The sequence below is a fragment of a genome, unplaced genomic scaffold, assembly GCF_019419815.1.
Source record: "Pyrus x bretschneideri cultivar Hongxiangsu unplaced genomic scaffold, Pyrus_bretschneideri_v1 Contig29, whole genome shotgun sequence".
Lineage (NCBI taxonomy): Eukaryota > Viridiplantae > Streptophyta > Magnoliopsida > Rosales > Rosaceae > Pyrus > Pyrus x bretschneideri.
The window spans coordinates 5356957-5382638 of NW_025999601.1; the positions used below are offsets into that span (position 1 = coordinate 5356957).

The 25682-nt window shown below is 35.6% G+C and overlaps 2 protein-coding genes across 2 annotated transcripts; one reads left to right on the top strand and one right to left on the bottom strand.

Moving 5' to 3' along the window:
- The first annotated feature begins 2509 nt into the window (after nt 1-2509).
- On the top strand, nt 2510-7864 carry LOC125479471. Its single transcript, XM_048588765.1, has 3 exons — nt 2510-2985; nt 6828-6894; nt 7597-7864. The coding sequence occupies exons 1-3, from the start codon at nt 2583-2585 to the stop codon at nt 7598-7600; spliced, it is 474 nt and encodes a 157-aa protein (XP_048444722.1). The 5' UTR covers nt 2510-2582; the 3' UTR covers nt 7601-7864.
- Nucleotides 7865-20052: 12188 nt separating this feature from the next.
- Nucleotides 20053-24600, bottom strand: LOC103939424 (putative disease resistance protein At3g14460). The gene is made up of 3 exons (XM_018645532.2): nt 21072-24600; nt 20493-20815; nt 20053-20333 (listed from the first exon to the last, which is right to left on the bottom strand). The coding sequence occupies exon 1, from the start codon at nt 24480-24482 to the stop codon at nt 21102-21104; it is 3381 nt and encodes a 1126-aa protein (XP_018501048.2). The 5' UTR covers nt 24483-24600; the 3' UTR covers nt 20053-20333; nt 20493-20815; nt 21072-21101.
- Between the last annotated feature and the right edge of the window lie 1082 nt (nt 24601-25682).

The following is a 25682-nucleotide window of genomic DNA, read 5'->3' on the forward strand; positions in this document are numbered from 1 at the left end:
TTCTCCTTCTCATTTTCTAAAAAAATGTGTTCATACACACATAGTGTGTAGGCAAATGCTAGTGTGTGTGTGTGTGTGTGTATCACAATTAATTAAATTAAAATTTACTAATTGAGAGACAAGTAAATACCGTCACTTTAATTTTCTTCCAATTCAATCACAAACCTACAACAAACAAAAGTAATTAATTACACTATTAAACAAACAAAATTTTAACAAATACAAAAAACCTTAAATTAATTGGGTGATGAGGTGGGTGTGAGTGGGAGAGAGAGAGAGAGAGAGAGAGAGAGAGAGAGAGAGAGAGAACACAAATATAGCAGAGAAGAAGAGAGTTGATGGGGGAAAGAAAGAAGAAAGGAACGGCCTATTTTAATGAACTGGTGTTTGTTCATTGGGTAACGTCACCAATGTCGTCGAACAAAGAATCGTCATCGGGTGAACACGCACAAAAAGTCGTCCGGCAAAACATATCAGATAGGTTTAGGACAGATCATCATGGATCTTTATTTGAAGACTCGTATACGTTTCTTGACAGAATGGTTCGTCGGACAAAGTCACTTTACCCAATGAACTTGTTTTTCCCTTTCGCAAAAACATTGCCCCAAGAATAGTTTGCCCGTCAAAATGTTCGTCGTCTAAAGTCTCTGAAAAAACCAAAACATTGACCACTTTTTCCAGACCAAATTTGTATGCTCGTTGGGTAAAGCTACTTTGTTCGACAACATTTGGTTCGTCGAGGCGAATGATAATTTCTGGTAGTGTAATATTATTATCCAACAAAAGAAAACCTCTAAAAAAATGAAATAGATTACACCACTGCTGAAGATTTCAGTGGAGCTGGAAATCATGATGGCTTACAACGACAATCGTGCTTCCATTTGAACCTGTATTCAACAAAAGCTACCAAAATGTCGAGAATTTTTTGTTGCGATGTACATAAAATGTGCACAATTTTAGGTTGGTTGCTGTGGAACACTGGACTCATGATGGGCTTCTTAAAATGCGATCGAATATTTTATAAAATCTCGGTTGCTGGCTACTTAACTGTTACCTATATAGTTTCAGTTGATTACTATTGAATTGTTACACAGTTTTCAACTGGCTGTTAATGAGTTCCAAGGCACATGGTTGGCTTCAAGTATTCGGTTGAAACCAACTGAACATTTTGGGGATTGTTAATTGTGTTGGAGCTTGAGACTCTCTTGTCCCACATTGGTTAATATTATTTTTTCACTAGCCTTTATATAGGCTTATTCTTTTTTCTTAGTAATTAGAATTTGGACCATTTGGAAATGGATTGAAGGCTTGGGCCTTATGGTTGTGTGGATTAGGCTTGATGATTATACTATAATATTAATATTAATTAATCAAGACAAGGGCTTGGGAAGGGCCTTGGGGACTTGGAGCCAAGGAATTAAAATTAATCTGATCAATTAGTTTTAATTTCGAATTAAGTTTTTAATTAAATTAATTAAAAACGTTTTGATTAATAGACACAAATCTTTGGAAAGAGTTGTATCTTTTTGGAAAGAGCTGTATAGCTTTAGATACATCCAAAAGGTGTTTGAAGAGGTATGAAAGAGCCTATATAACTGGAGTCCTCATTTCCATCAATTTTTATCTTTTCTTCTTCCTCCTTATCTTCCGTACAAACTTTCCAGAGAGTAAACACACAAAGCAATTCGCTAGAGTTCTATAATCCAGTGCAGGTTGTAGAATTAGGTAGTTGTATCCTGGTCGAGCAGACGTTGTAGAACCACAAGCACACGAGTGGGATGGAAATACTATTCAAAGGACATAGCGTTTGCGCTAGCCTCTACCTTCAATTCATTCAAGTTAGTATCATATTAATTTTTGTAATTTTTGTGTTATTGCATTTTGTATTGCAAGTATTTGTGAATAATAAAGTATAAGTATTTTAGTTTTGTATATCTGTTATTTTATTTCTAAATTGTTCTCCAACAAATTGCTGGCTACGGAAAAACTTTACACAATTTTCCATTGGTTGTTACTGATATTTATTGCTTCAACAATCATTTCATGTTAGAAAACAAGTATTTTCCTACTAAAAAATTTTAGGATGCCAAAACGACCCTAAATGGTTATGCGAATTAATAAAAATAAAAAATCTCATTCTTTTGTCTCAAGTTCAGTACGTCGACATCTTTAGCCACATTCAGAAATCAATTCCTTTATGCTTACTGGTTGCTTCACCTCATATGCCCTCCAATTTAGCCCACCAACCTCATTGAACGAACCTCCCAACAGTTTTAAAAAATACAAACACCATGCACCAAACACATGTCCACCTCACAAACACAAAAACGCAAACTATTCCAAATCTTTTCCCTTGTGAGAACTAAACCACACAAATATAAACCCATAAAGCGAGCAACAGACGTAGATAACTCACGTACCATACAACCCTATATTTCATGACGTGTAATGTAAACCCCCACCCATTCTCTCTCTGGTTTTGCTTTATTCCCACACAAGCGCACACATAGCAAGCTCCGTCTATAAAATCTCAACTACCTATAGAAGGTCTCAATAGAGAAGAACCACAGTACGAGCTAGCTATGAAGAGAACCCATTTCTCATTCATGGAAGAAAACCCTAACCCTAACAATAATCTTATTCACGTGAGCAACCAACAGAATCCTGCATTTTCCTGGAAAAGAAACAAACACAGCGACCCAAACAATCTTGTGGGATTACAAAACATGCAGGCTGTTGACTTACAAGTTAGTAATCCTCAGACGGGCAACTCGGGACGTGAGAGACTAAAGAGGCACCAGGAGGAGGTGGCCGGCCACGTAGTGATACCGGATTCGTGGGGTCAGGAGGAGTTGCTCAAGGATTGGATCGACTACTCTCCTTTTGATGCGTTGTTGGTGCCAAAAGGTCTCACTTCGGCTCGTGAAGCACTTGCTATGGAAGGACGTCGAGCAACTACTTCCCAAGAAGTACTGAGGATAGAGAGTAGGTGTTGAGAAACTTTGATATTTTGTCCTTGCATTTATATTTTAATTCGATACTAAATAAAAAACATTACTAAATTTGTTTGATTTTAAGTTTTTGTAATAATAATAATGCTAATAATAACAATAATAATGATAAAAGAAATATCTCTAGCTAGCTATTATATAATCTTTTCCAGTACAAAGGTAGCCAGATATCAAGACATGTACGAATAACCAAAAACAAAGATTGGCATATGAAATACGTGGATATGTAATTAAGTATTGTGTTATATATTGGGAAATTGATATACTCAAAATAAATATATTTTTACAGAACTTCGAATCATGATCATGAATTATTAGGGGAATATTTCTTGTTTGGATCTAATTGTATTACACACACACACTATCTATTAATAGAACACTTTTTATCAATAAAAAGCCAAGGACAATACTAATACCCTTTCATGCATAATTGAAAGGAAATACCAACAAAAAAAATATATAAATCATGGGCCGGCCATCGGCAGAGCTACACCCACAGCTATGGTGGCTGTAGCCTAGGTAGGTTTTATGAAAATTCCTACCATATTAGGTTATTAACGTATCAATTAGGTTACTCTAGCCTATTGTCACCATATATAGCCCATCCAGTTCCACGATTATCGTATATATGTAGTTCATCATAAGTAATAAATTTGATATATCTATTTTCTTTTTATTGCATTTTATATATTTTCCTTTGAAACACGAGTTAAGAGTACTGGCCTTTAGATTTTGATCCAAATGGAGTTTTGGTTTCTAAATTAAAATATGTGCATAGTAGTTCTTGAACTCATCATACTAGAGCAATAGTTAATTTGAACAACATCGTTAAAATTTTCGTCCAAATAAAGGGTTTTAAAGGGTAAAAAAGAGACTAAAGTTGTAACAGAGTAACACAAAAGAATCATTGCTTTACATTGTGATAAGTTTACTAATAAATTATTATTTGAAGTATCAAAACTCCATTTGGATCATATCAGGAGTCAATGATCTTTTTTTTTTTTTACTTTTACTTTTACTTATAAAGTCGGCTGGAAATTAATTAATGGAAAGTCATAGATTGTTTGGTTTATTAATTAAAAAGATTGTTTTCAAGTTGATCAATGTAACTTTTTGTAGACAAAAAAACTTTGATCACATCGTTTTAGGGTAATGTTTTTTGCCAGCCCACCTTTGAAGAAATCCCAGCTCCGCCCTTGGGGCCTGCATTAAAGTAATTTTGTAGAAAAAAAAATATTATATATTAATAGAACACTATTTGTCAATTAAAAACCAAGAAAAATACTATTATACCTTCTCCTGCATAATTGAAAGAAAATATCATAAAAGAAAATTCATAAGTATTAAAGTAATTTTGTACAAAAAAAAATTTGTTGGTTTTTGTTCTTTACTCACCCATAGACTTGGCAATTTCTTACATGACACATTAACACGACACAAAAACGATAACTAATCAGGTCGTTATCGGGTCACCCATTAAGAACCCGTTAAGAAAAAAATTATTTTGATGATTTAAAGTTAAACTACTAAAAAAACTTACTATAAAATACTATAACCATAGTGTTTATATTATATATAAAATATGTATTATTGGATTATTATTCATATATGTGTTAACAAAAAAATTGAGTTTTATTTATTTATTTATTTTTATTATGAGAGTTTCTTATTATCATTACTATTATAAATTTTACTTGACATGTTGTCCAAAATTCAAATCAACTAGTTGCTAGTATAGGCAAAAAGACAGACTTTCAATTTTAGAGCCAATGGCCTAACAAAGTTTTTTACTCTCTTTCATACATCATAATCATAAATGTTTTATCCTCTCAAAAGTGAGATTAAAATATTATAGAACACATTAAAAACATAAAATTAAAAAAAATCAAAGTAATTTAAAATTACCAAACACAATAAAAAATGTAATAATTAATTTACAAGTGCAAAAAATGTAAAAAAAATATGCAAGCACTCGTGATCACATCCTCTATGCTTTGAGATGGGTACATCGTCATTTAAAATTTTAAAATCCTACAAACCCTCATGAATAGTATTTTTAGGGAAGTTCAAAATAAATAGAAATTCATAATAATTAATGTACAAGTGTGAAAAATGTGAAAGAATATATAAACACTCATGATTGCATCCTCCATGCACAGATAAATAATGTTTTTTTATTTGAGTGCAAAAAATATATAATTCAAAAATAATTATTGTAGAAGTGTGAAAAATGTAAATAAAAATATATACAATCACTCGTAAAGACAAGCTTTACAACTTTCATGAACAGATCAACTCCGAATTCTCACACCACATTTCATAAACCTTAGATTTATATTTAACCGTCGATTTTCGTTTACGTTTTATTCTTCTCACCGAATTTTATTTTTAGATTTTTGGTTTTTGGAAATATGATATTTTAGTGGATGTAGAAAAATGAACGATTCGGATCGTTGATATCACGTTTTGATATTTCCGATTAATTGAAATATGAGTCAATATTATATAGTTTATAAAGACTTTATAAACTCCAAGCAATAATATCATTAACGGTAAAATTGTTAACGTAGTATCAACGATCTGAACACTTCACCTTCCAACATCCTCCCAAAGATCATGTTTTCAAAAAAGAAAATCTAGAAAAAAAAAATTGGTGAAAAAAATCGAGTGTAAATGTAAAAGACAATCAACGATTGAATTTCAGTTTATAGTTCATGTACCAACATGTCCTTAATTTTACGGCTTTATTAATTTTAAAGTGTGAATTGACCAAAATGCCCCTTGAGGCAAGATTGTTGACATTTGTTAACCGTCTATTTCATGACCCATACAAGCTACTATTTTACCGTATTTGCGTGGTACTCATTACTACGAAAGCATGGGCACAAGCGGAATCGAAACCGGAGTTACGGTTGAAATTTTATGGAACTACTAACGTGATGGTACTTCAGTAATTTTTTGAAGATTTTTTTCTTGGTGGGACCCACACCCCACTCAAAATTCTCTCTCTCCCGTATCTCTTCTTTCAAACATTCCCTTCTCTCCCCCTCCCTTCATCACGCTCTCTTTTCCCCCCTTTCTCACTGTGCACATATGGTGCACAAATTTCCGATCACCACCACCCACCACCAAGAGCACCCCGTCCTCACAAACCCAAAACACCCAACCTCACCTCAAGGCTCGAACTTCCTTCCTAATTGTTGGGATTGAAACTCAATCAAGCCGTGACTTCTTCGGTCATTTTTTCGGACAAACCATGTCGAGTTAGCCATTAACAAAGGTACCATTCTCTTCGTCTCATCGAAGTGTATGATTTTCGTTTCTGAATCACCCAATTTCGTTGAGTATTGAAGAAGTTATAACCATTTGAATTCTCCCTAGTTTCTGACGACCTCCATGCATTTGCAGGCGTTTTTTGGCCATCTCTGGCCACTTTTTGAACTCCAAACAAGTATAATCTTGTTCTACACTTCTCTAGCTTCGTTTTGATATATTTAGTTAAGAAACGAGTAAGTTATTAAACTTTGCAAATTGGCTAGAAATCTAGCAAAAAATTCGAGATTCCGACAAGGTTCTTAGCGGCCCGTGACCGGAGTCCATTTTTGACATCCATTTAGTGAAATTCCAAAGTTTTAATATAGTTGACCGTCTCGACGGCTTGGTTGACTTTTTAGGATTAACTGTTGACTTTTCACGAAAATTGCTCAGGACCCTTCTTAGAGTATTTTGACACCCTGATTCCAAATTTGCACTCTGTTTTCCCAAATTTAGTTGTTTTAGTTGAGTTTTACTAATGGGTCCCAATAATATGCTTAGGTGCGGTCACTATCGGAGACTCCGACTTTCCTAGTTCGAACGGCCGCGACCTCACGAGTATCTATAAGTGAGTCTTTGCTTTTAAATATTATATATTTATTTAGTTTCCATTTATATATTTGATACAAGATTTTCTACTTTGTGCCTATATTAGATTAACGTTTAAAAGAATTAGTGCATTGAAGAAATTTATGAAATTATTTTGAATCCTGCAGAAAGCATAGGTATGCGTACTATTATGGGATGCCTTAATTATATTTGTAGCCATGAATAGTGTTATGTTGACTAGAATTATCGATTTACCTTTACATGATCATAATTATGTTATCCGCTCATCATGTTCTACACTAGTGTTAGTACTAGCCTAGCCTAGGGCCAGTCTTCATGTGTATGTTCAAATCGCACCGTAAGCTCATTTTGGATCCATTGTAGGTGCCACTCCTGTCCTAAATTGCTATACCCAGTCATGTTCATATCAGAATACCTCTGCATGAACTCGTGTGTCAGCATACGTTGATGAGCACCTGTTAGTATATGTTCGTTTATTCGAGATATCGTGATTACCAGATGTTATGTGTTTATTTATGAAATATTATGAAGTATTGCATTCTCGATGATATTACTGTTTACTGTAAGTATTTTCATACTATATGTAGTACGCTATGTTTGGAAACTATACTTATTTTACGACAAGGGATTATTACATTTTCAAAAGGTTTTACAAAGCTTCATTTTTAGGCCCACTCACCCTTGTCTTTTGCCCCTCTAGGTAGGATTCATGGCAAATGTTGGTATAGGAGTTACTTCCGATGGTATAACTCTTATTTTACTTTTACTATATCTTACTTATGCTCTGATATCACTTGTGAATTGGGTTCAATCCAGCTCACATGCGTACTCTTGCATTTAGTTCATTCACATTTTCCACCTCCCTACACTTTATGGCATCGTCACCTTCCCGGTATCGACCAACATAGCTCGATTCGAAGTCCAGTGGACATTCCGGGTCGGGATATGTCAGTTTATGTGATTATAGTGGCGATTTTCGAAGTTGAGCTCTTTACAAAAGTTGTAAAGCTTATCATTGCAAGCGTTTTTATATATATATATATATATATTTCATAATTCTGCGTTAATTAATAGTTATGTAATACTTGAAAGAGAAATATGTGTTTATGTTTTGAAGTAATATTTATGTGACAATGTAGTATGTTATGCTAATTTAGTATGATGTTTTTCATTTGATTATTTATTGGTTTAAAATATATTTTCTATAACAGATAATGGGTCGGATCATATTACCTGTTAATATTAACAGATCGAGTTCGGGTCCAGTCATATTACTCATACATTTGAACGGGTGTTACATGACATGATTTGTTAAAATATCGGGTACGACATAAAAATAACATGAATATGGAAAACATGACACTAACTGAGCATCAAGTTCATTCCTGAGATTTTTGTTATTATATATGTTAAGTTTTTCACTAGCTTTGACGTGTGCAAATTCTTGACAATTATAAAGGTTATCTTTGCCAAAATTTAGGCAATTAGTATGTAAATATAAAAACATCATAATTGCTTTCTTATAAGGGAAATTTTATTTAATTCCATGTAACTTCTTTTTACACCCAACTTAAATTTTAAATGTTAATTGTCATTTTTTCTCTATTGCATAATTACCATCAAGTACAAGATGAATTAAAAATAAAATTAAAATTTATCAATAAACCCACCCACTATATTTAAACCACACATCACTCCTTATTTATCATACGTTCATTCTGGCTAAAATCCTAATAGTTCTTATAGAGAAAAATAAGTTTTTTTATCGATGGACAGTGATTTTGAAGTTTTCATTTCTCCAGTTAAGGTATGACTCAATTTGTTGCCATGCTTGTTTGTCAATTTGTTGTCGTGTTGGTTTGGTTGGTCTTCTGGCTCTTCTTAAACTTGCATCTATAAGCACTTGGTTTTGCAGCTTCTCATCAGAATTTACAATTAACTTCTTCAGCCATTTAAACGATCAATTAACTCGTTGATTATAATCCAACAAATTGTAGAAACAAATTGATCAGAAAGTAAGGAAAAGATGAATTGTTTAATCCCAGATAATTAGTTCTAAAACTAGGAGTGCTTCAAATTTTTGAGAAAACAATTGATCAGACAAACAATGACAACTTACATTAACACTGGAGTTGTCCTTTTTCGAAAGAACAAAAAATTGCAGAGAGGAAAGTTGGTTTGATAAGAGAAAGCGATGGGGGTTATTTATTGTGGTGGTGTTGATAGCAAACCAAGTAACTCGTTTGGTTGAGAACTTGAGAGAGACCATGTGTCTTGGTTTGGTAAAGAGAGCAAATATCTTGGTTTTGTAGCAGAAAAAACAGTAACCATAGGAAATGCTAGGAAGGAGGGGGCAAAGGATGCGTAATGTTTTTTTTTTTTTTTTTTTTGGAGCCTCTTTAAAAAAAAAAAATTATTCAATTATAGATTTTATTTTATAAATGGGTGTAAACACAACTTTACATTTTGAATTGGGTTTAAGAAGGTAATTTAGGTAATAAATTTGGGTTTAAAGAGGTATTAATTCTTTAATAAAAAATAGGGTAAAGTACAAAAAACTACCTCAACTTTTGGTGTCACGACACTTTCATACCTCATCTTTTAAAATTGACAATGTCATACCTCATCTTACGAATTTATGTCAATGTCATACATTCCGTTAGTTTGGTCGTTTATTTCTCAATTAAATGTTGATGTGTCTTGATCCGAGACCCATTTTTTATTAAAAAAATTATTAAAAACTAAAAAAAATCATTTAATATTTTTTAAATATTAAAATAATAAATAAAGTTATTTAAAAAAATAAATAAATAAAACAACATCACAACATCAGTCGTCCCCTTCCCCCCTTCTCTCTCTCCTCCCCATCTTCATCTTCTTCCCCTTTCTGCAATTGCAACCCAGAAAAAAAAAAAGAAGAGATAAAAAAAAAAAAAAAAAAAAAAAACCAATTTGTTTTCCCCGCTCCCCACCCCCTCTTCTCCCCACACCCACTCTCCACATCCAAGCTCCCCACCTTCGCACCCACCCTTTGCACCCAACCTCACACCCATTACTTGCAACCCATAAAAAAAATAAAAAATAAAATAAAATAAAATAAAACCCAAATCCCGTTGAGGTGGAATCAAGAAACCTTTGCCAGGCCGATTTCGAAGGTTGAGAACCTGGGCGCCGAGAAAATGGGGGGGAATGGGTGTGGAGGGAAGAGGGCGGGTGGGGGGGGGGGAGAGGAACGAACTGGGTTTTGTTTTTTGTTTTTTTTTTTTCTTCCTTCTCTCTTCTTCTTCTTGTTTTTCTTTTGCAGGGTGGCTGGGTATTGGGAGGGCGGGGGGCACGAGAGTTTCCCTTTTTTTTTTCTTTTTTTTTTTTTTTCCTTCTTCTTCTTCTTCCTCTTCTTCTTTCTTCTTCTTCTTCTTCTTCTTCTTCTTCCTCCTTCGGGTTAGGTTGGGGTTGGTTTTTTTAATTTTTTAATTTTTTAATTTTGTAATTTTTTTTCGCTTCATTCTCTCTTCTTCTTCTTGTTTTCTTTTGCAGGTGGGTTTTTTTTGGGGGGAGGGGGGGGGGGAAGAAGACGAGAGTTTCTCTTTTTTTTTTTTTTTTCCTTCTTCTTCTTCTTCCTTCGGGTTGGGTTGGGGTTGGTTTTTTTTTTTTTTTTTTTTTCCTTCTTCTTCCTCCTCCTTCTTTTGGGTTGCAGGGGGTTGGGTTTATGGTGGGGGGAGGGGGGACGAACTGGGTTTGGTTTGGGGTTTTTTTTTTTTTTTCTCTTCTTCTTCCTCCTTCTTTCTGGGTTGCAAGAAGATGGGGAAGAGAGAGAGGAGGGAGGGACGAAAAGGAGAGGTTTATTTTTATTTTTTTTATGTACTTTTTTTATTATTTTAATATTTAAATCATATTAAATGATTTTTTTTTGTTTTTAATAATATTTTATTAGTTTTTTAATAAAAAAATGGGTCCCGAATCAATCCACATCAGCATTTAACTGAGAAATAAACGGCCAAACTAACGGGAGGTATAACATTGACACAATTTCTAAAGATGAGGTATGACATTGTCAATTTTAAAAGATGAGGTATAAAAGTGTCATGACACCAATAATTGAGGTAGTTTTTTGTACTTTACCCTAAAAAATAATATGGGTGTAGAAAGTAAATTAGGCATAGAAAAAGTTTACATGGGTTCAAATAAAATTTCTCTTCTTATAATTCAAAGTTGAAAGAATTCATGTAGGTGTAGAATGTTTATTCACTACCAAAAAAACAAAAACCCCCTTTCCCGATGAAAGCCTTTCATCGGGCCAAATAAGCTTTCGTTGCCTAACATTTAGCCCAACTGAACTTTGTCGAACAAAATTAGTTGCACAAACAATGTTAATCCAAGTTTGGGCCAATGAATTTTAGAAGTTGTGTTTGCCCAACAAAACTACCAACAAAAATTTCGTCGAGCAAAACGCGTTGACCAACTTGGCTAGATGAAGATAACATGGTCGACAAAAGGTTTCGTTAGTCAACATTGTATTTTATGCACATAAAAAAAATTAAAAGAAGGTTTGCCCAACGTCTTTTCGTCGGGCAAGTAATATAAAGAAAATAAATAAATAATCACAAAATACATTCTCGATGAATGTATTGGTTGGGCAAAATATTTAATTTTTTTTAAATTAATAACATAAATTGTATTTAATTGACATTAATTAATTAAAACTTAAAAGATATCACAATAAAAAAAACTATTTAATTATATTAAAACTGAAATGTTCATACAATAATATTAAAACTGAAGAAAAAAAATTACTCTAAGTGGCGCATTGGGTCCATGTAGAACTACTTCAATTTAGAAGACATCCATCTCTAGAAATTACAAGCACTGAAAATGATTGCAGAGTCAGTGCTACTCGTCCATCATTTCCACATAATCTGGGGGGATGGCGTCACATCCCGGCCCGGGACGGATCACTTCCCAGGCCCGCTCCACCACCGTAGCACGATATTGTCCTCTTTGGGCTTACTATTCCCTCACGATTTTGTTTTTGGGAACTCATGGGCAACTTCCTAGTGGGTCACCCATCATGGGATTGCTCTAGCCCCCTTCTTGCTTAACTTCGGAGTTCCTACGGAACCCGAAGCCAGTGAGCTCCCAAAAGGCCTCGCTGTAGGTAGGGATGAGAATATACATTTAAGGATCACTCCCCTGGGCAATGTGGGATGTTATAATCCACCCCCCTTAGGGGCCCAATGTCCTTGTCGACACACACGCGGCTAGGGTTAGGCTCTGATACCAATTTGTCACATCCCCACCCTGGGCGGATCACTTCCTGTGTCCGCTCCACCACCGTAGCACGATATTGTCCGCTTTAGGCTTACCATTCCCCCACGGTTTTGTTTTTGGGAACTCACGAGAAATTTCCCAGTGGGTCACCCATCATGGGATTGCTCTAGCTCCCTTCTCGTTTAACTTCGGAGTTCCTACGGAACCCGAAGCCAGTGAGCTCCCAAAAAGCTTCGTGCTAGGTAGAGATGGGAATATACATATAAGGATCACTCCCCTGGGCGATGTGGGATGTTACAATCCACCCCCATCAGGGGCCTGACGTCCTCGTCGGCACACCACGGCCAAGGTTAGGCTCTGATACCAAACTGTCACATCCCGGCCCAGGGCGGATCACTTTGCGGGCCCGCTCCACCACCGTTGCACGATATTGTCCGCTTTGGGCTTACCATTCCCTCACGGTTTTGTTTTTGGGAACTCATGAGCAACTTCCCAGTGGGTCACCCATCATGGGATTGCTCTAGCCCTCTACTCGCTTAACTTCGGAGTTCCAATGAACTCCGAAGCCAATGAGCTTCCAAAAGGCCTCGCGCTAGGTAGGGATGGGAATATACATTTAAGGATCACTCCCCTGGGCGATATGGGATTTTACAAATGGATCGGAGCTTCATCATGAGATGAAAAAGTCTCGTAGTAGTTGTGCAGCTCATGCATCTGCTTCTTGAACCGATAAGTCCACAGCCAAGGTTATGTAGTCGGACACACATGACTAAGACAGGTCGATTTTGAAGTTGTCCTCAAATAGACAAAATACAAGTGTTAATTTAAAAAATACATTGAATAAGTAAAAATAATTAAATATTAATTATAAAAAATTAAAAAAAAAAAAAAAAAAAACCTTACTGAGAACAATGCCATCATTGCCTCCTTCACCTCAAGGGGCAAGCTTCTTCCATTTAGAGGCTTTCATGGGGTACTTGGTGCAGATGATGGCTTCTATCTCGCAATTCAACCGCATGTTGACTTCGATGTCTACACACATATGTCGTGGGCCATAAACGACTTGATCGTGCCTTGCTTTCTGTGGACAGTATGTGACGACAACATTTGTGGAAAAAATGGCAAATATTTTTTAAAATTCTAATATTCCTAAAATATAAATGATTTCTACAAGTTTCTAATATTTTTAAAAAATTATAATATTCCTTAAAAATTTTCTAATATTTTCTTAAAATTTTTAATATATCATTTCATAAAAATTCCTAATATTTTTGAAATTTCCTAATATATCTAATATTTTCTTTTTTTTTTAATATTTCCAAAATTTTCAAATATTTCTAATATTTCTAATATTTCCTACAAATTTTTAATATATCAAATATTTCATAAAATTTCCTAATGTTTCTAAAAATTTCTTTACTTTTAAATTTCTAATTATTGTAAAAGTACAAAAAAATTATAATATTTCATAAGAAAAATTAGAAAAATAATCGAGCCCACCCATCCCACCACCCACCCCGCGCAGTCCCCCCACCTCGTCCCCAAATGTCAATGTACAATTACCATACCTCGCAATTTCGTGAAAATATTTCAATTTCATTAATTTTGGATTTTTGGTTTCTTAGTTAAAGTTTAATTTTTCATAATTAGTCATTAAAAATTCATAGTCCTTTCAGGAACAATGTTAGTATTTTCTAATAGCTTGATCCTACAAATACGTAGACGAAAACCGTTCTTAAATTGGAGTTAAATTGATGGAGAAATTAATAAAGAAAACTAATGAAAAGGGTTTGAAAACTTTGAGTTTTAATGATAAGGAAATAATAAAGGGTAAAGTGAATAGAACCATGATTGACTTTTTAGTGTAAAAATGTGGTTTTTCGTTAAAGTGAACAGTACTGTGAGCTTTTCATTAAAACTCTCAAATTAATAAGCAAAGGCAAGGGCAAAAAGTGAATTGCACATCTATATATATGGACCCCCTGAAAATTGAACCCACCTTCCCCTTTCGGGACACCGGACCTGATGGCCGAACCGGGCGACCCAGTTCCCTGCTAATTTGACCCGACAATCTGCAATAAATTTTCGACGCCTTTCCGGTGTTCTCTGGCCATTACAGTTGACATCACCACTTGGGTTGGACTCCCCTCGACCTCTAAATCAAAAATCATCCAAGGTTCATCCTGATTGATCGCCGTATGTGGCTAATTGACGACATGAAAATCCTGAACTCAAGCGATCGATGTTGTCGCCGTTCCAGTTATCTGTCCACCACCACCATCATTTGACAGCCATTGGTTCCAGGAACAAAACCCTAACCTCAGTATGGGCGTTAGTGCATAGGCGGCGGCACAGTGGCTCCAAGATAACCCCAGCCACCCGAGGCCTTTTTGACAAATTTCGTCGTCTTCCAGCCACAACTGAGCTTCGACTAATGACGGTCGACGATCCGACCATTGGATCAACAATAAAGTCTTTTCCCACTAAGTGGGGTCGACTATATGAATCCTAGAATGTCATTATGCTCGGTTCTAACCATTGGATCATCATGAAATTTTAATATACTGTTGTGGGATTAATATGAAGCTCTTAAGAATTTACATATTGGAAATCCAATTAGCAGATCTTCCGAATTGGATCATGTAGAGTGGTTGATCATATCCTTGACGAGAGTTGACTTTTGGTCAACATGTTTTAAATCGTTCTTAGATGGCGGAAGTTAGCATTACTAGAGGTCTGATAGAGCTTAGTGGGCCTACTTCGATCAATGGCGGATCTTGAGGATGTGCACCTCAGTTTACGTGCAAGTGGTACCTTACTAGGATTTACTTATTTATTGAATTCATATATGAGATAAATGATGTGTAATTGCTATTATGAAGATGAGCCAGAGATCATATTAAAATTATCTAGTAGAACTTGTATATCTGGGTGGCTAGATATTTGATTGTCATGTGGATTTGACAGTGTGCTCACAAAGCAAATCATGTGTGTTGATTTGCTCATAAATTTTAGTCTTAAATTTTAAATGTTAATTGTCATTTTTTCCCTATTGCATAATTACCATCAAGTACAAGATGAATTAAAAATAAAACTAAAATTTATCAATAAACTCACCCACTATAATTAAACCATACATCACTCCTTGTTTGTCCTGCATTCATTCTGGCTAAAATCCTCTTATAGAGAAAAATAAGTTTTTTAATCGATGAACGGTGATTTTGAAGTTTTCATTTCTCCAACTAAGGTATGACTCGATTTGTTGCCATGCTTGTTTGTCAATTTGTTGTCGTGTTGGTTTGGTTGGTCTTATGGCTCTTCTTAAACTTGCATCTATAAGCACTTAGTTTTGCAGCTTCTAATGGTTGCAGCTTCTCATTAGAATTTACAATTAACTTCTTCAGCCATTTAAACGATCAATTTACTCGTTGATTATAATCCAACAAATTGTAGAAACAAATTGATCAGAAAGTAAGGAAAAGATGAATTGTTTAATCCCAGATAATTAGTTCTAAAACTAGGAGTGCTTCAAATTTTTGAGAAAACAATTGATCAGACAAACAATGACAACTTACATTAACACTGGAGTTGTCCTTTTTCGAAAGAACAAAAATTTGCAGAGAGGAAAGTTGGTTTGATAAGAGAAAGCGATGGGGGTTATTTATTGTGGTGGTGTTGATAGCAAACCAAGTAACTCGTTTGGTTAAGAACTTGAGAGAGCGCATGTGTCTTGGTTTGGTAAAGAGAGCAAATATCTTGGTTTTGTAGCAAAAAAAATAGTACCCATAGGAAATGCTAGGAAGTAGGGGGCAAAGGATGCGTAATGTTTTTTTTTTTTTCTTTTCGAGCCTCTTTAAAAAAAAAAATATTATTCAATTATAGATTTTATTTTATAAATGGATGTAAAGATAACTTTACATTTTGAATTAGGTTTAAGACGGTAGTTTAGGTAATAAATTTGGGTTTAAAAAGATATTAATTCTTTAATAAAAAATAATATGGGTGTAGAAAGTAAATTGGGTATAGAAAAAGGTTACATGAGTTCAAATAAAATTTCCCTTCTTATAATTCAAAGTTGAAAGAATTCATGTGGGTGTAGAATGTTTATTCACTACCAAAAAAAAAAACCCCCTTTCCCGATGAAAGCCTTTCATCGGGCCGAATAAGCATTCGTTGTCTAACATTTAGCCCGACTGAACTTTGTCGAACAAAATTAGTTGCCCAAACAATGTTAATCCAAGTTTGGGCCAATGAATTTTAGAAGTTGTGTTTGCCCAACAAAACTACCAACGAAAATTCCATTGAGCAAAACGTGTTGACCAACTTGGCCAGATGAAGATAACATGATCGACAAAAGGTTTTCGTTAGTCAACATTGTATTTTATGCACATAAAAAAAATTAAAAGAAGGTTTGCCCAACGTCTTTTCCTTGAGCAAGTAATATAAAGAAAATAAATAAATAATCACAAAATACATTCTCGATGAATGTATTGGTTGGGCAAAATATTTAATTTTTTTTTAAATTAATAACATTAATTAATTAAAACTTAAAAGATATCACAACAAAAAAAAATTTAATTATATTAAAACTGAAATGTTCAAACAATAATATTTAAGCTGAAGAAAAAAAATTACTCTAAGTGGCGCATTGGGTCCATGTAGAACTACTTCAATTTAGAAGACATCCATCTTCAAAAATTAGAAGCTTTGAAAATGATTGCAGAGTCAATGCTACTCGTCCATCCTTTCCACATAATCTAGGGGGATGGATCAGAGCTTCATCATGAGATGAAAATGTCTCGTGGTAGTTGTGCAGCTCATGCATCTTCTTCTTGAACCGATAAGTCCACAGCTAGGTTATGTAGTCGGACATACACGACTAGGACATGTCAATCTTGAAGTTGTCCTCAAATAGACAAAATACAAGTGTTAGTTTAAAAAAATACATTGAATAAGTAAAACTAATTAAATATTAATTATAAAAAAATACAAAAACTTACCGAGAACAATGCCATCATTGCCTCCTTCACCTCAGGGGGCAAGCTTCTTCCATTTAGAGGCTTTCATGGGGTACTTGGTGCAAATGATGGCTTCTATCTTGCAACTCAACCGCACGTTGACTTCGATGTCTGCACCCATATGTCGTGGGCCATAAACGACTTGATCGTGCCTTGCCTGGACAGTGCGTGACGACGACATTTGTGGAAAAAATGGCAAATATTTTTAAAAATTCTAATATTCCTAAAATATAAATGATTTCTACAAATTTCTGATATTTAAAAAAAATTATAATATTCCCTAAAAAATTTCTAATATTTTCGTAAATTTTTTAATATATCTAATATTTCATAAAAATTCCTAATATTTCTGAAATTTCCTAATATATCTAATATTTCCTTTTTTTTTTAATATTTCCAAAATTTTTTAATATTTCAAATATTTCCTACAAATTTTTAATATATCAAATATTTCATAAAATTTCCTAATATTTCTAAAAATTTCATTATTTTTAAATTTCTATTATTTTTAAATTTCTATTATTGTAAAAGTACAAAAAATTATAATATTTCATAAGAAAAATTAGAAAAACAATCGAGCCCACCTATCCCACCACTCACCTCATCCCCAAACGTCACTGTACAATTACCATACCTTGCAATTTCGTGAAAATATTTTAATTTCATTAATTTTCGATTTTTGGTTTCTTAGTTAAAGTTTAATTTTTCGTAATTAGTCATTAAAAGTTCATAGTCCTTTCGGGTGTTTTCGAATAACTTGATCCTACAAATATGTAGACGAAAACCGTTTTTAAAGTTAAATCGATGGAGAAATTAATAAGCAAAGGCAAGGGCAAAAATGTGAATTGCACATCTCTCCATATATGGACCTGATGGCCAAACCGGGCGACTCAGTTCCCTGTTCATTTGACCTGACAATCTGCAATAAATTTTCGACACCTTTCCAATGTTCTCTGGCCATTGCAGTTGACATCACCACTTGGGTTCGACTCCCCTCGACCTCCAAATCAAAAATCATCCAAGGTTCGCCCTGATTGATCGCCGTATGTGGCTAATTGACGACATGAAAATCCTGAACTCAAGCGATCGATGTTGTCGTCGTTCCAGTTATCTGTCCACCACCACCATCATTTGACAGCCATTGGTTCCAGTAACAAAACCCTAACCTTAGTATGGGCGTTAGTGCATAGGCGGCGGCACAGTGGCTCCAAGATAACTTCGGCCACCTCAGGCCTTTTCGACAAATTTTGTCATCTTCCAGCCATAACTGAGCTTCGACTGATAACAGTCGACGATCCGACCGTTGCATCATGAAATTTTAATATACTGTTGTGGGATTAATATGAAGCTCTTAAGAATTTACATATTGGAAATCCAATTAGCAGATCTTCCAAATTGGATCATGTAGGGTGGTTGATCATATCGTTGACGAGAGTTGATTTTTGGTCAACATGTTTTAAATCGTTCTTAGATGGCGGAAGTTAGCATTACTAGAGGTCTAATAGAGCTTAGTGGGCCTGCTTCAGTCAATGACGGATCTTGAGGATGTGCACCTCAGGTTACGTGCAGGTGGCACCTTACTAGGATTTACTTATTTATTGAATTCCTATATGAGATAAATGATATGTGTGATTGCTATTATGAAGATGAGCCAGAGATCATATTAAAATTATCTAGTAGAACTTGTATATCTGGGTGGCTAGATATTTGATTGTCATGTGGATTTGACAGTGTATATCCTCACAAAGCAAATCATGTGTGTTGATGTAGATGTAGGATGTATGATGTCTGATGTAACTGCACCATGTGGTAGTGTGGTACATGAATGGTCTTGTCTGATTAATCCGTATTGGGAGACCATACTATTATGTGTATGTTTATGGTCCTGCCTGGTTAATTTGTATTGGGGGACCATACGTACGCATACTAGGGATGACCCACCTGGTTATTTTGTATTGAGAGGTCCTGGTGGATTGTTTCTACAGGCTGAAAAGATTGGATTGGACTATATGGATGTTGAAGGGCTGAAAATGCTTAAACAAGAAGTAGAAGTAGGTTAAGAAGTTGGCAAAGAAATACCACGCCTCTTTGGCATCAGAAGCTGCTATTTATGCAGTCGGCTTGTTGGTGCTCGCTTAGTGACTTGATTTATGCTTGGCATACATTCTTTTACTATTGCGTTGGCTTGTAGATTCGGTGTTTGTAATGAATCCTTTATGGGGTTATGAACTGCAGCGCCGTGTGCTATTTCTGTTTTCAGTGATGTTGTATCACAAGGCAGGAAATTTCCTACCCTTGTTACTCACCAAGAATCCCTCAAGTCGAAGGGGTTTCCGAGACAAAAGCAATGATCGAGGTCCAATTGAAGAAGCATCTGCCCATGGAACTTGCTGTAGGAAATGTCTCCATGGAAGAGAAGCGGATCTTCCCTGTTCCGGTTCTCTTTTAAAGAACTTCTCTCCTGTTATCTGGCTGAACTTCCGGACAATTCTGTTTGTTATTTTATTGTCAATAACATGTTCTAATGTATATTTATTTTACTTTTATCAGGTACGATGCTTGAACCTGAAGACTACTATGGGCAAACCATTTCGCGTCTATGGCGAAATTGGTCGATTGCCTCTGGAGATGAGATGGCAAGTAGCCATTTAACTTGCAATATGTGCTTTGGCATAACGATAAGGGTAAGCGTACTGTATGCATCTTGGGCTTGTTTGGGATAGTTAAGCAGTTATGCTTTTAAGTGCTTTTGCCAAGTGTTTTTATCAGAACGACGTTAAAATTGTTCTAAAGAATTCAACAGCCTTGGTCGTTGTGGCCACTTCTTAAACGGAAAACCAAAAAAGCATTGCACTATGTCATAAGCCTTATGATGGTTGAACGTCCCATTTCTATCAAAACAAAAAACCAATAGCAGATACAGTAAACCAGTCGAGGAAACTAGGCATCTTGTAATCAGTTCAATATATTACATCTTACGCTCGCAAAAACTATTTCGGAACAAAAGCAAAGGACTGTAGAAAAGAGAACACGGCTGCAAGCGAGATATAAATTGGTGCCTGATGTAGAACCATCTGCAATTATCTTTCGATCGCTGCTACGTGCATTCAAATGCTCTAACTTGGTCCACAAGAAAGAAATCGACTGGAGAAGTCTGTCAAAATTTTAATAGCAAACTGCTGTCACAATTGATGCTAATTAAAGATTATAAGACTATGAATACAGAGTGTGGGTAGAGTTATTAGTAATCGGATTTGAATAATGAATTTTGATGCAAAAATGTATATTCAAAGATGTCTGAATTGAGCATTACCTGGCAAACCTTTGCATTCACACTCACAGTCACATTTTTTGATTTGGTAGAAAAACAAAACACTACTGGAAAAACTCCTCAGCGAACAGTGCGGAGAAAATCTTGAAAATTGAAAAGAACATCGGTGGGAAGGAGGAACAGCCCTGTGGAAGGACTACTAAGTCAGCATATGGAACTTTGAGGAAATCAGCGGCCTCATGATTGTCAACAACAGATCCACAAGTCCCCAACACTGAAATTTGGAAGAAAGAAAGCAGAAGCAACCTTGTCCATCAGTAACGGAAAATCTTGAAACAGAATTTGAGAAGTGGCATCGAATGAACCTGTCAAATTGTGATCGAATGAACACGTCAAATTTTAGGGATAAACACAGTAGAAGAGGAAACCCTCTTCAGTTTCAGTCACTCTCCAACTTAGCATTACAACAAGAAGTACAGAAAACAATAAAAATGAAATGCAAACAAGATTATTTCCAAAGAGAAGAGAGGTCCGTAAAAGTAAGCACTATGAAAATCACTACTTTTATAACTTACAGGTACAGACTACAGATACTGTATATGATAGAGAGTAGATAATTACCACCAAAAGAAGTTGGACCCCCTAAGATATTTATACGGGTTCCCCATCGATCTCTATGCGAGGAATGTGAGCAATCTTGGGCCAATCTTCCCCTTCACTCTGGCAACGTTGCTGTAGCAAAGGACATTTCTTCAATATCAACTCAGAAAGAGAAGCAGGTAGCCCTTCCTCTGGCAAGCGCTGGAGCTCAGGGCATTCCACAATTGTCAAGTTTTCAAGGGAGGTGAGATGTCTAAACCCCTTGCCGTTCAGATTTGAAAGATGTGAGATGAAGACAGAAGTGATAGTGGTGGGGAGCAGCCCCTCCTCAGGAAACATATCAGGTTCTTCACTGTTTTCAAAGCTAACTTTCAAGTTTCTGAGAGAGGCGAGTGTTCGTAGACCCCACTGCATACGGTTTGCAATGAGCTTTTTGCAAGAAAAGATGGAAAGTGATTTTACTTGTGAAGGAAGTCCTCCTTCGGGAAATGATTCCAATTCCGGGCAGTCTCTAATGAGCATAAAATGAAGAGATGGGAGAAGGGTGCGCATCTGTTCCGGCAATGACCTCAATTTCTCACACCCACAGATCTTTATCTCGGTCAAGTTGGGTGCTCGCAACCCTCCATTGGGGAAACAAACAAAATTTGGGCATAAAAATATATCCAAGTAATTGAAAAATAGGAGACTAGAAGAGTGAGATTCTTGTGAAACAGTAAGGGATTCTAGATTAGTTCCAAACAACTTCAGCTTTTCAAGTTTTGGGAAGCAGTCTAGTGGTAACATTCGGCTTAGCTTGGGACAAATCAGCAAACCGAGCTGGGAAAGATTGGGGAAAGCTCCATCGTCTTCATTAAATCCAATGTAACACCATTCTTGCAACTCCTGCATATTGCAGAATTTCAAAACTTTCAGACATCTAAATGACTTGATTCCACAACTACCGCCGTAGCCATAAAACTCAGGACCTATCGACACCACTCCATTTAACCCTTCAATAGAAAGATCTCTGAGGGAGGGTAGCTGACCCAGTGGTGGCAAGAAGCAACAGTTTCCACAGTTCACAAGTTTCAGACCAACTAAATTGGAGTAAGAAAAATCTCCTAACCAGCTAGGAAATCTTGTACCTCCATAAAAATGGATACTGAGTATTTTTATGTTCGTATGGGGTTGGAGGCTGTCGAGCACTTCTCTATCTTTTTGTGAGTTGTCAGTGTCACCTTCCCATTCCAAACTTAGCTCATTGAGGCAATTCTTGTCCCGTATACTGGCCTCCGATGCATCCGTGACATTGTCAATATGATGAAGCCCTACCATACGAAATTTTCCACACAAATGTTTAAGCTCCTTCAACTCTACAATGTTATGCCCAGTACATTTGTCCAAGACAAACTCACTTAACGTCCGTAGATCTTTCAATTTTCCAATATGTGGTGGCATCCTTTCTAACTTTGTACCTTCGATATCAAGATGACGCAAGTTGATTAGTGCTCCCAAGTTAGTTGGCAACTGAGTGAGAGCTCGACAATAAGATACCAACAGCGTTTGTAAATTATACAGGGTACACAATGTCTCAGGTAACTTTTCCAGTAGAGTGGAAGATAGGTCCAAGTACCTTAGATGTTTCAAGTTGCTAAACGAGTTAGGCAACTCCTTAATTGTGTAGTATGATAAAGTGAGCACTCTTAAGCATTGTAGCCATGGCAATAGATCATTCAGTACCGTGTCCAACAATTGAAATGACGAACATGTTGGATTCCGTTGCGGTAATGATAGGAAGGTGTGCAAATACTTTGCTTTATATAAAGCCTCAAATTTCTCATAATCACGACCATCCCTACCGATCAAAAATGAAAAATGACGTGTCTTCCTCACAATGTCGAATGAGTCATTGTCTTCCAACCGCAAACAGAATTCTCCGGATACAAACTTTGCTAAATCGTTGATGAGATCATGCATGATGTAACCATTGTGAACACTTGATGAATGTTGAAAAAATGACCTTGATACTAGCTCATTGAAGTAGTCAACTCCAACTTCTTCCAACGGTTTCTTCTTTTCTTGTCGTAAGAAATCTTCGGCCATCCACAGCAAAACCAATCTTGATTTTGTAAATTCATAACCTTTGGGAAACACCGAACAATAGGCAAAACAACGCTTAAGATGTGGAGGCAAATAATAGTAGCTCAACCATAAAGCTGGCAGAATGTTACTTTCCTTATTTGACAACTCCCATAAGTCACTCTTAAGTACATTTTCCCATTCTTTCATACTGAATTTAGAGCGTAAGAGACCCCCGAGTGACTTTGCAGCTAAAGGAAGTCCTTTACACTTTCTAACAATTTGTCTTCCGATTACTTCAAGATTGGGATGCGCGCTAATGACACTGGCATTTTGGAAGGCATGCTTTGCAAATAACCACCAACTGTCTTCCTCGGATATCTGTATCAAATGGTGAGCTGGAAGAGTACCCATCATAGACGCAACGCTTTCATTACGCGTTGTGACAATGATTTTACTTCCATGTGCTCCAAATTCAAAGGGATGCCTTAATATATCCCAGTGAATGTAGTTCTCATTCCAGACATCGTCAAGAACAAAGAGAAACTTCTTCCCTGTCAAAGCTTCCTTAAGTTTAACCTGAAGCAGATTTAGGTCGGCGATATCACAAGTTTGTAATGTGACGAAGCCACATATTACTTGTGTGACTCTAACAATGTCAAATTCGTCTGAAACACAAACCCACGCTAGAAGGTCAAAATGCTGCTTCACTCTTTCATCGTTGTATACAAGCTGAGCAACGGTGGTCCTTCCGATCCCGCCCATACCCACTATAGGAATGACACTTATCCTATCGTCGATCACATCATCGGATAACAAAAGTTTAGTGATCCTCTCCTTGTCCTCTTCTCTTCCATACACACTTGAATCTTCCACCAAAGAAGTTGCAAGTAATCTCATCTTTGTTCTATGTGTGACACCTATTTTCAAATCGAGGACATCTTTTTCCTTTGCAATAAAATCCAGTCTCTCAAAAATTTCCTCGATCTTGGGGTCTATTCCTTTGTCAAAAGAAGGAAAGGAATCAGAGAAAAGTTGTTGTACCTTACTGGTGCTACTTCCAGATCGATCAGCTTCCAACTTGCGCTTTAGTACTTCTGTTTTGATGTCACTCAACAGTTCCTCAGCATCGTAGACCGCATCTTTAAGCTCATCGAGCCACTCTTTCACGTCGGAGTTGATAATTTGCTTCTCCTCAGCATCATCAAGAACAACATTAACAGATCGTAACGTGCTCTTCAGCTTGTCTAGTAATCTTTGTGTCTGTTTCTTTCCCCTGATGTAGTCCATGACCTCCCGAGAAGCCATCATACGAAATACCTCCTGAAATAAAGCTGAGAGAAAAGCTCCACCAACAACCTCCAAAGCCATTTTTTAGTTTCTTGTAATTTGCAAATGGAATTGGGAACTGAAAGAAGGGAGACTTGGAGATGCATAAAACAATGGGAGACTTGGAGATGCGTATAACAAACCACATCCAGTACCTGTCAGACTTTATGTTCCCCATCTTAATAGAATAATAATCAAATGGAGACCAACTAGTGGACTTTTCCCATTCCATACTCTTCCTATTCCCTCCTATTTCTGTGATCACGATTAAGTCACGTTAATATTTTATATTCCTATTGTTTTTTATCTTATTACTTCTATAAAAAAAATCAATATAAAATGTTGACGTGGTTTCACCGTGATCACAGAAATAGGAAAGAATCAGAAGGGTATAGGATGGGAAGGGCAAACATTCCAGGTTCCCAATTAGTCTACCACTAATATAATAGTGCGTTATTTATTTTTAGGTCACTATGTAATATATAATTTTTTTTTTTTTTTTAAAAGAGATAGGATGTGATTTCGCCACGGTAACCATCTTTTCGAAAGATTATGTAATATATAACTAACGTTTGTCCATACATTTTGTGTGTATAAAATGTGTATGAACACATTTTTTTTAGAAAAATGAAAAGGAGAGAGAGAGAGAGAGAACGTGGGGAGGGGGGAGTGGGAGGTTTTTGTTTTTGTTTTCGGTTTTTTATTTTTTATTTTTTTATAAATATTAGAGGTATTTTAACATCACTTGTAAGTGAGGCTTCAATAATTTGGATTTGTGAAATTACATTATTGCCCATCATTTTTTTGTGTTATAGAAGACTAATTTGTCTTTTCATCTTCTTTTAGTTGACAAAAAGGGTTTTATTAATTAATAGGGTTTTGTACTATGTTGTGATAATAAAATTGAGAAATAAAGGAGTAAAGTGTTTAATAAATTTTAGTTGTAAAGTGCTTTTAGCAAAAAAAAAAAACAAAAAACAAAAAAAAAAAACAAAAACAAAAACCAAAAAAAAAAAAAAAAAAGCAGTATTCTAGTGTTTGAAAACTTTTTATGTAAATAACTGTAAATGTATAAAATAAGAAAAGAGACATATAATTCTTAATTTGAATTTATTCTAAATACTAATTTATTTCAATTCTTTATTTTTTATTCTTCAAAATATCTGGTATTATTTTGTTAATGTTATTCTTGGATAAATTCACTTAAAATTTTCATTTAAAACCTTTATTGATGAAAACTGG

Excerpts from the sequence above, each read along its gene's own strand:
- LOC125479471 (XM_048588765.1), top strand. The coding sequence starts at position 2,583 with ATGAAGAGAACCCATTTCTCATTCATGGAAGAAAACCCTAACCCTAAC. Across the intron at positions 2,986-6,827 it reads AGAAGTACTGAGGATAGAGA|GTGCGGTCACTATCGGAGAC; the intron begins GTAGGTGTTGAG and ends TAATATGCTTAG.
- LOC103939424 (XM_018645532.2), bottom strand. The coding sequence starts at position 24,482 with ATGGCTTTGGAGGTTGTTGGTGGAGCTTTTCTCTCAGCTTTATTTCAG.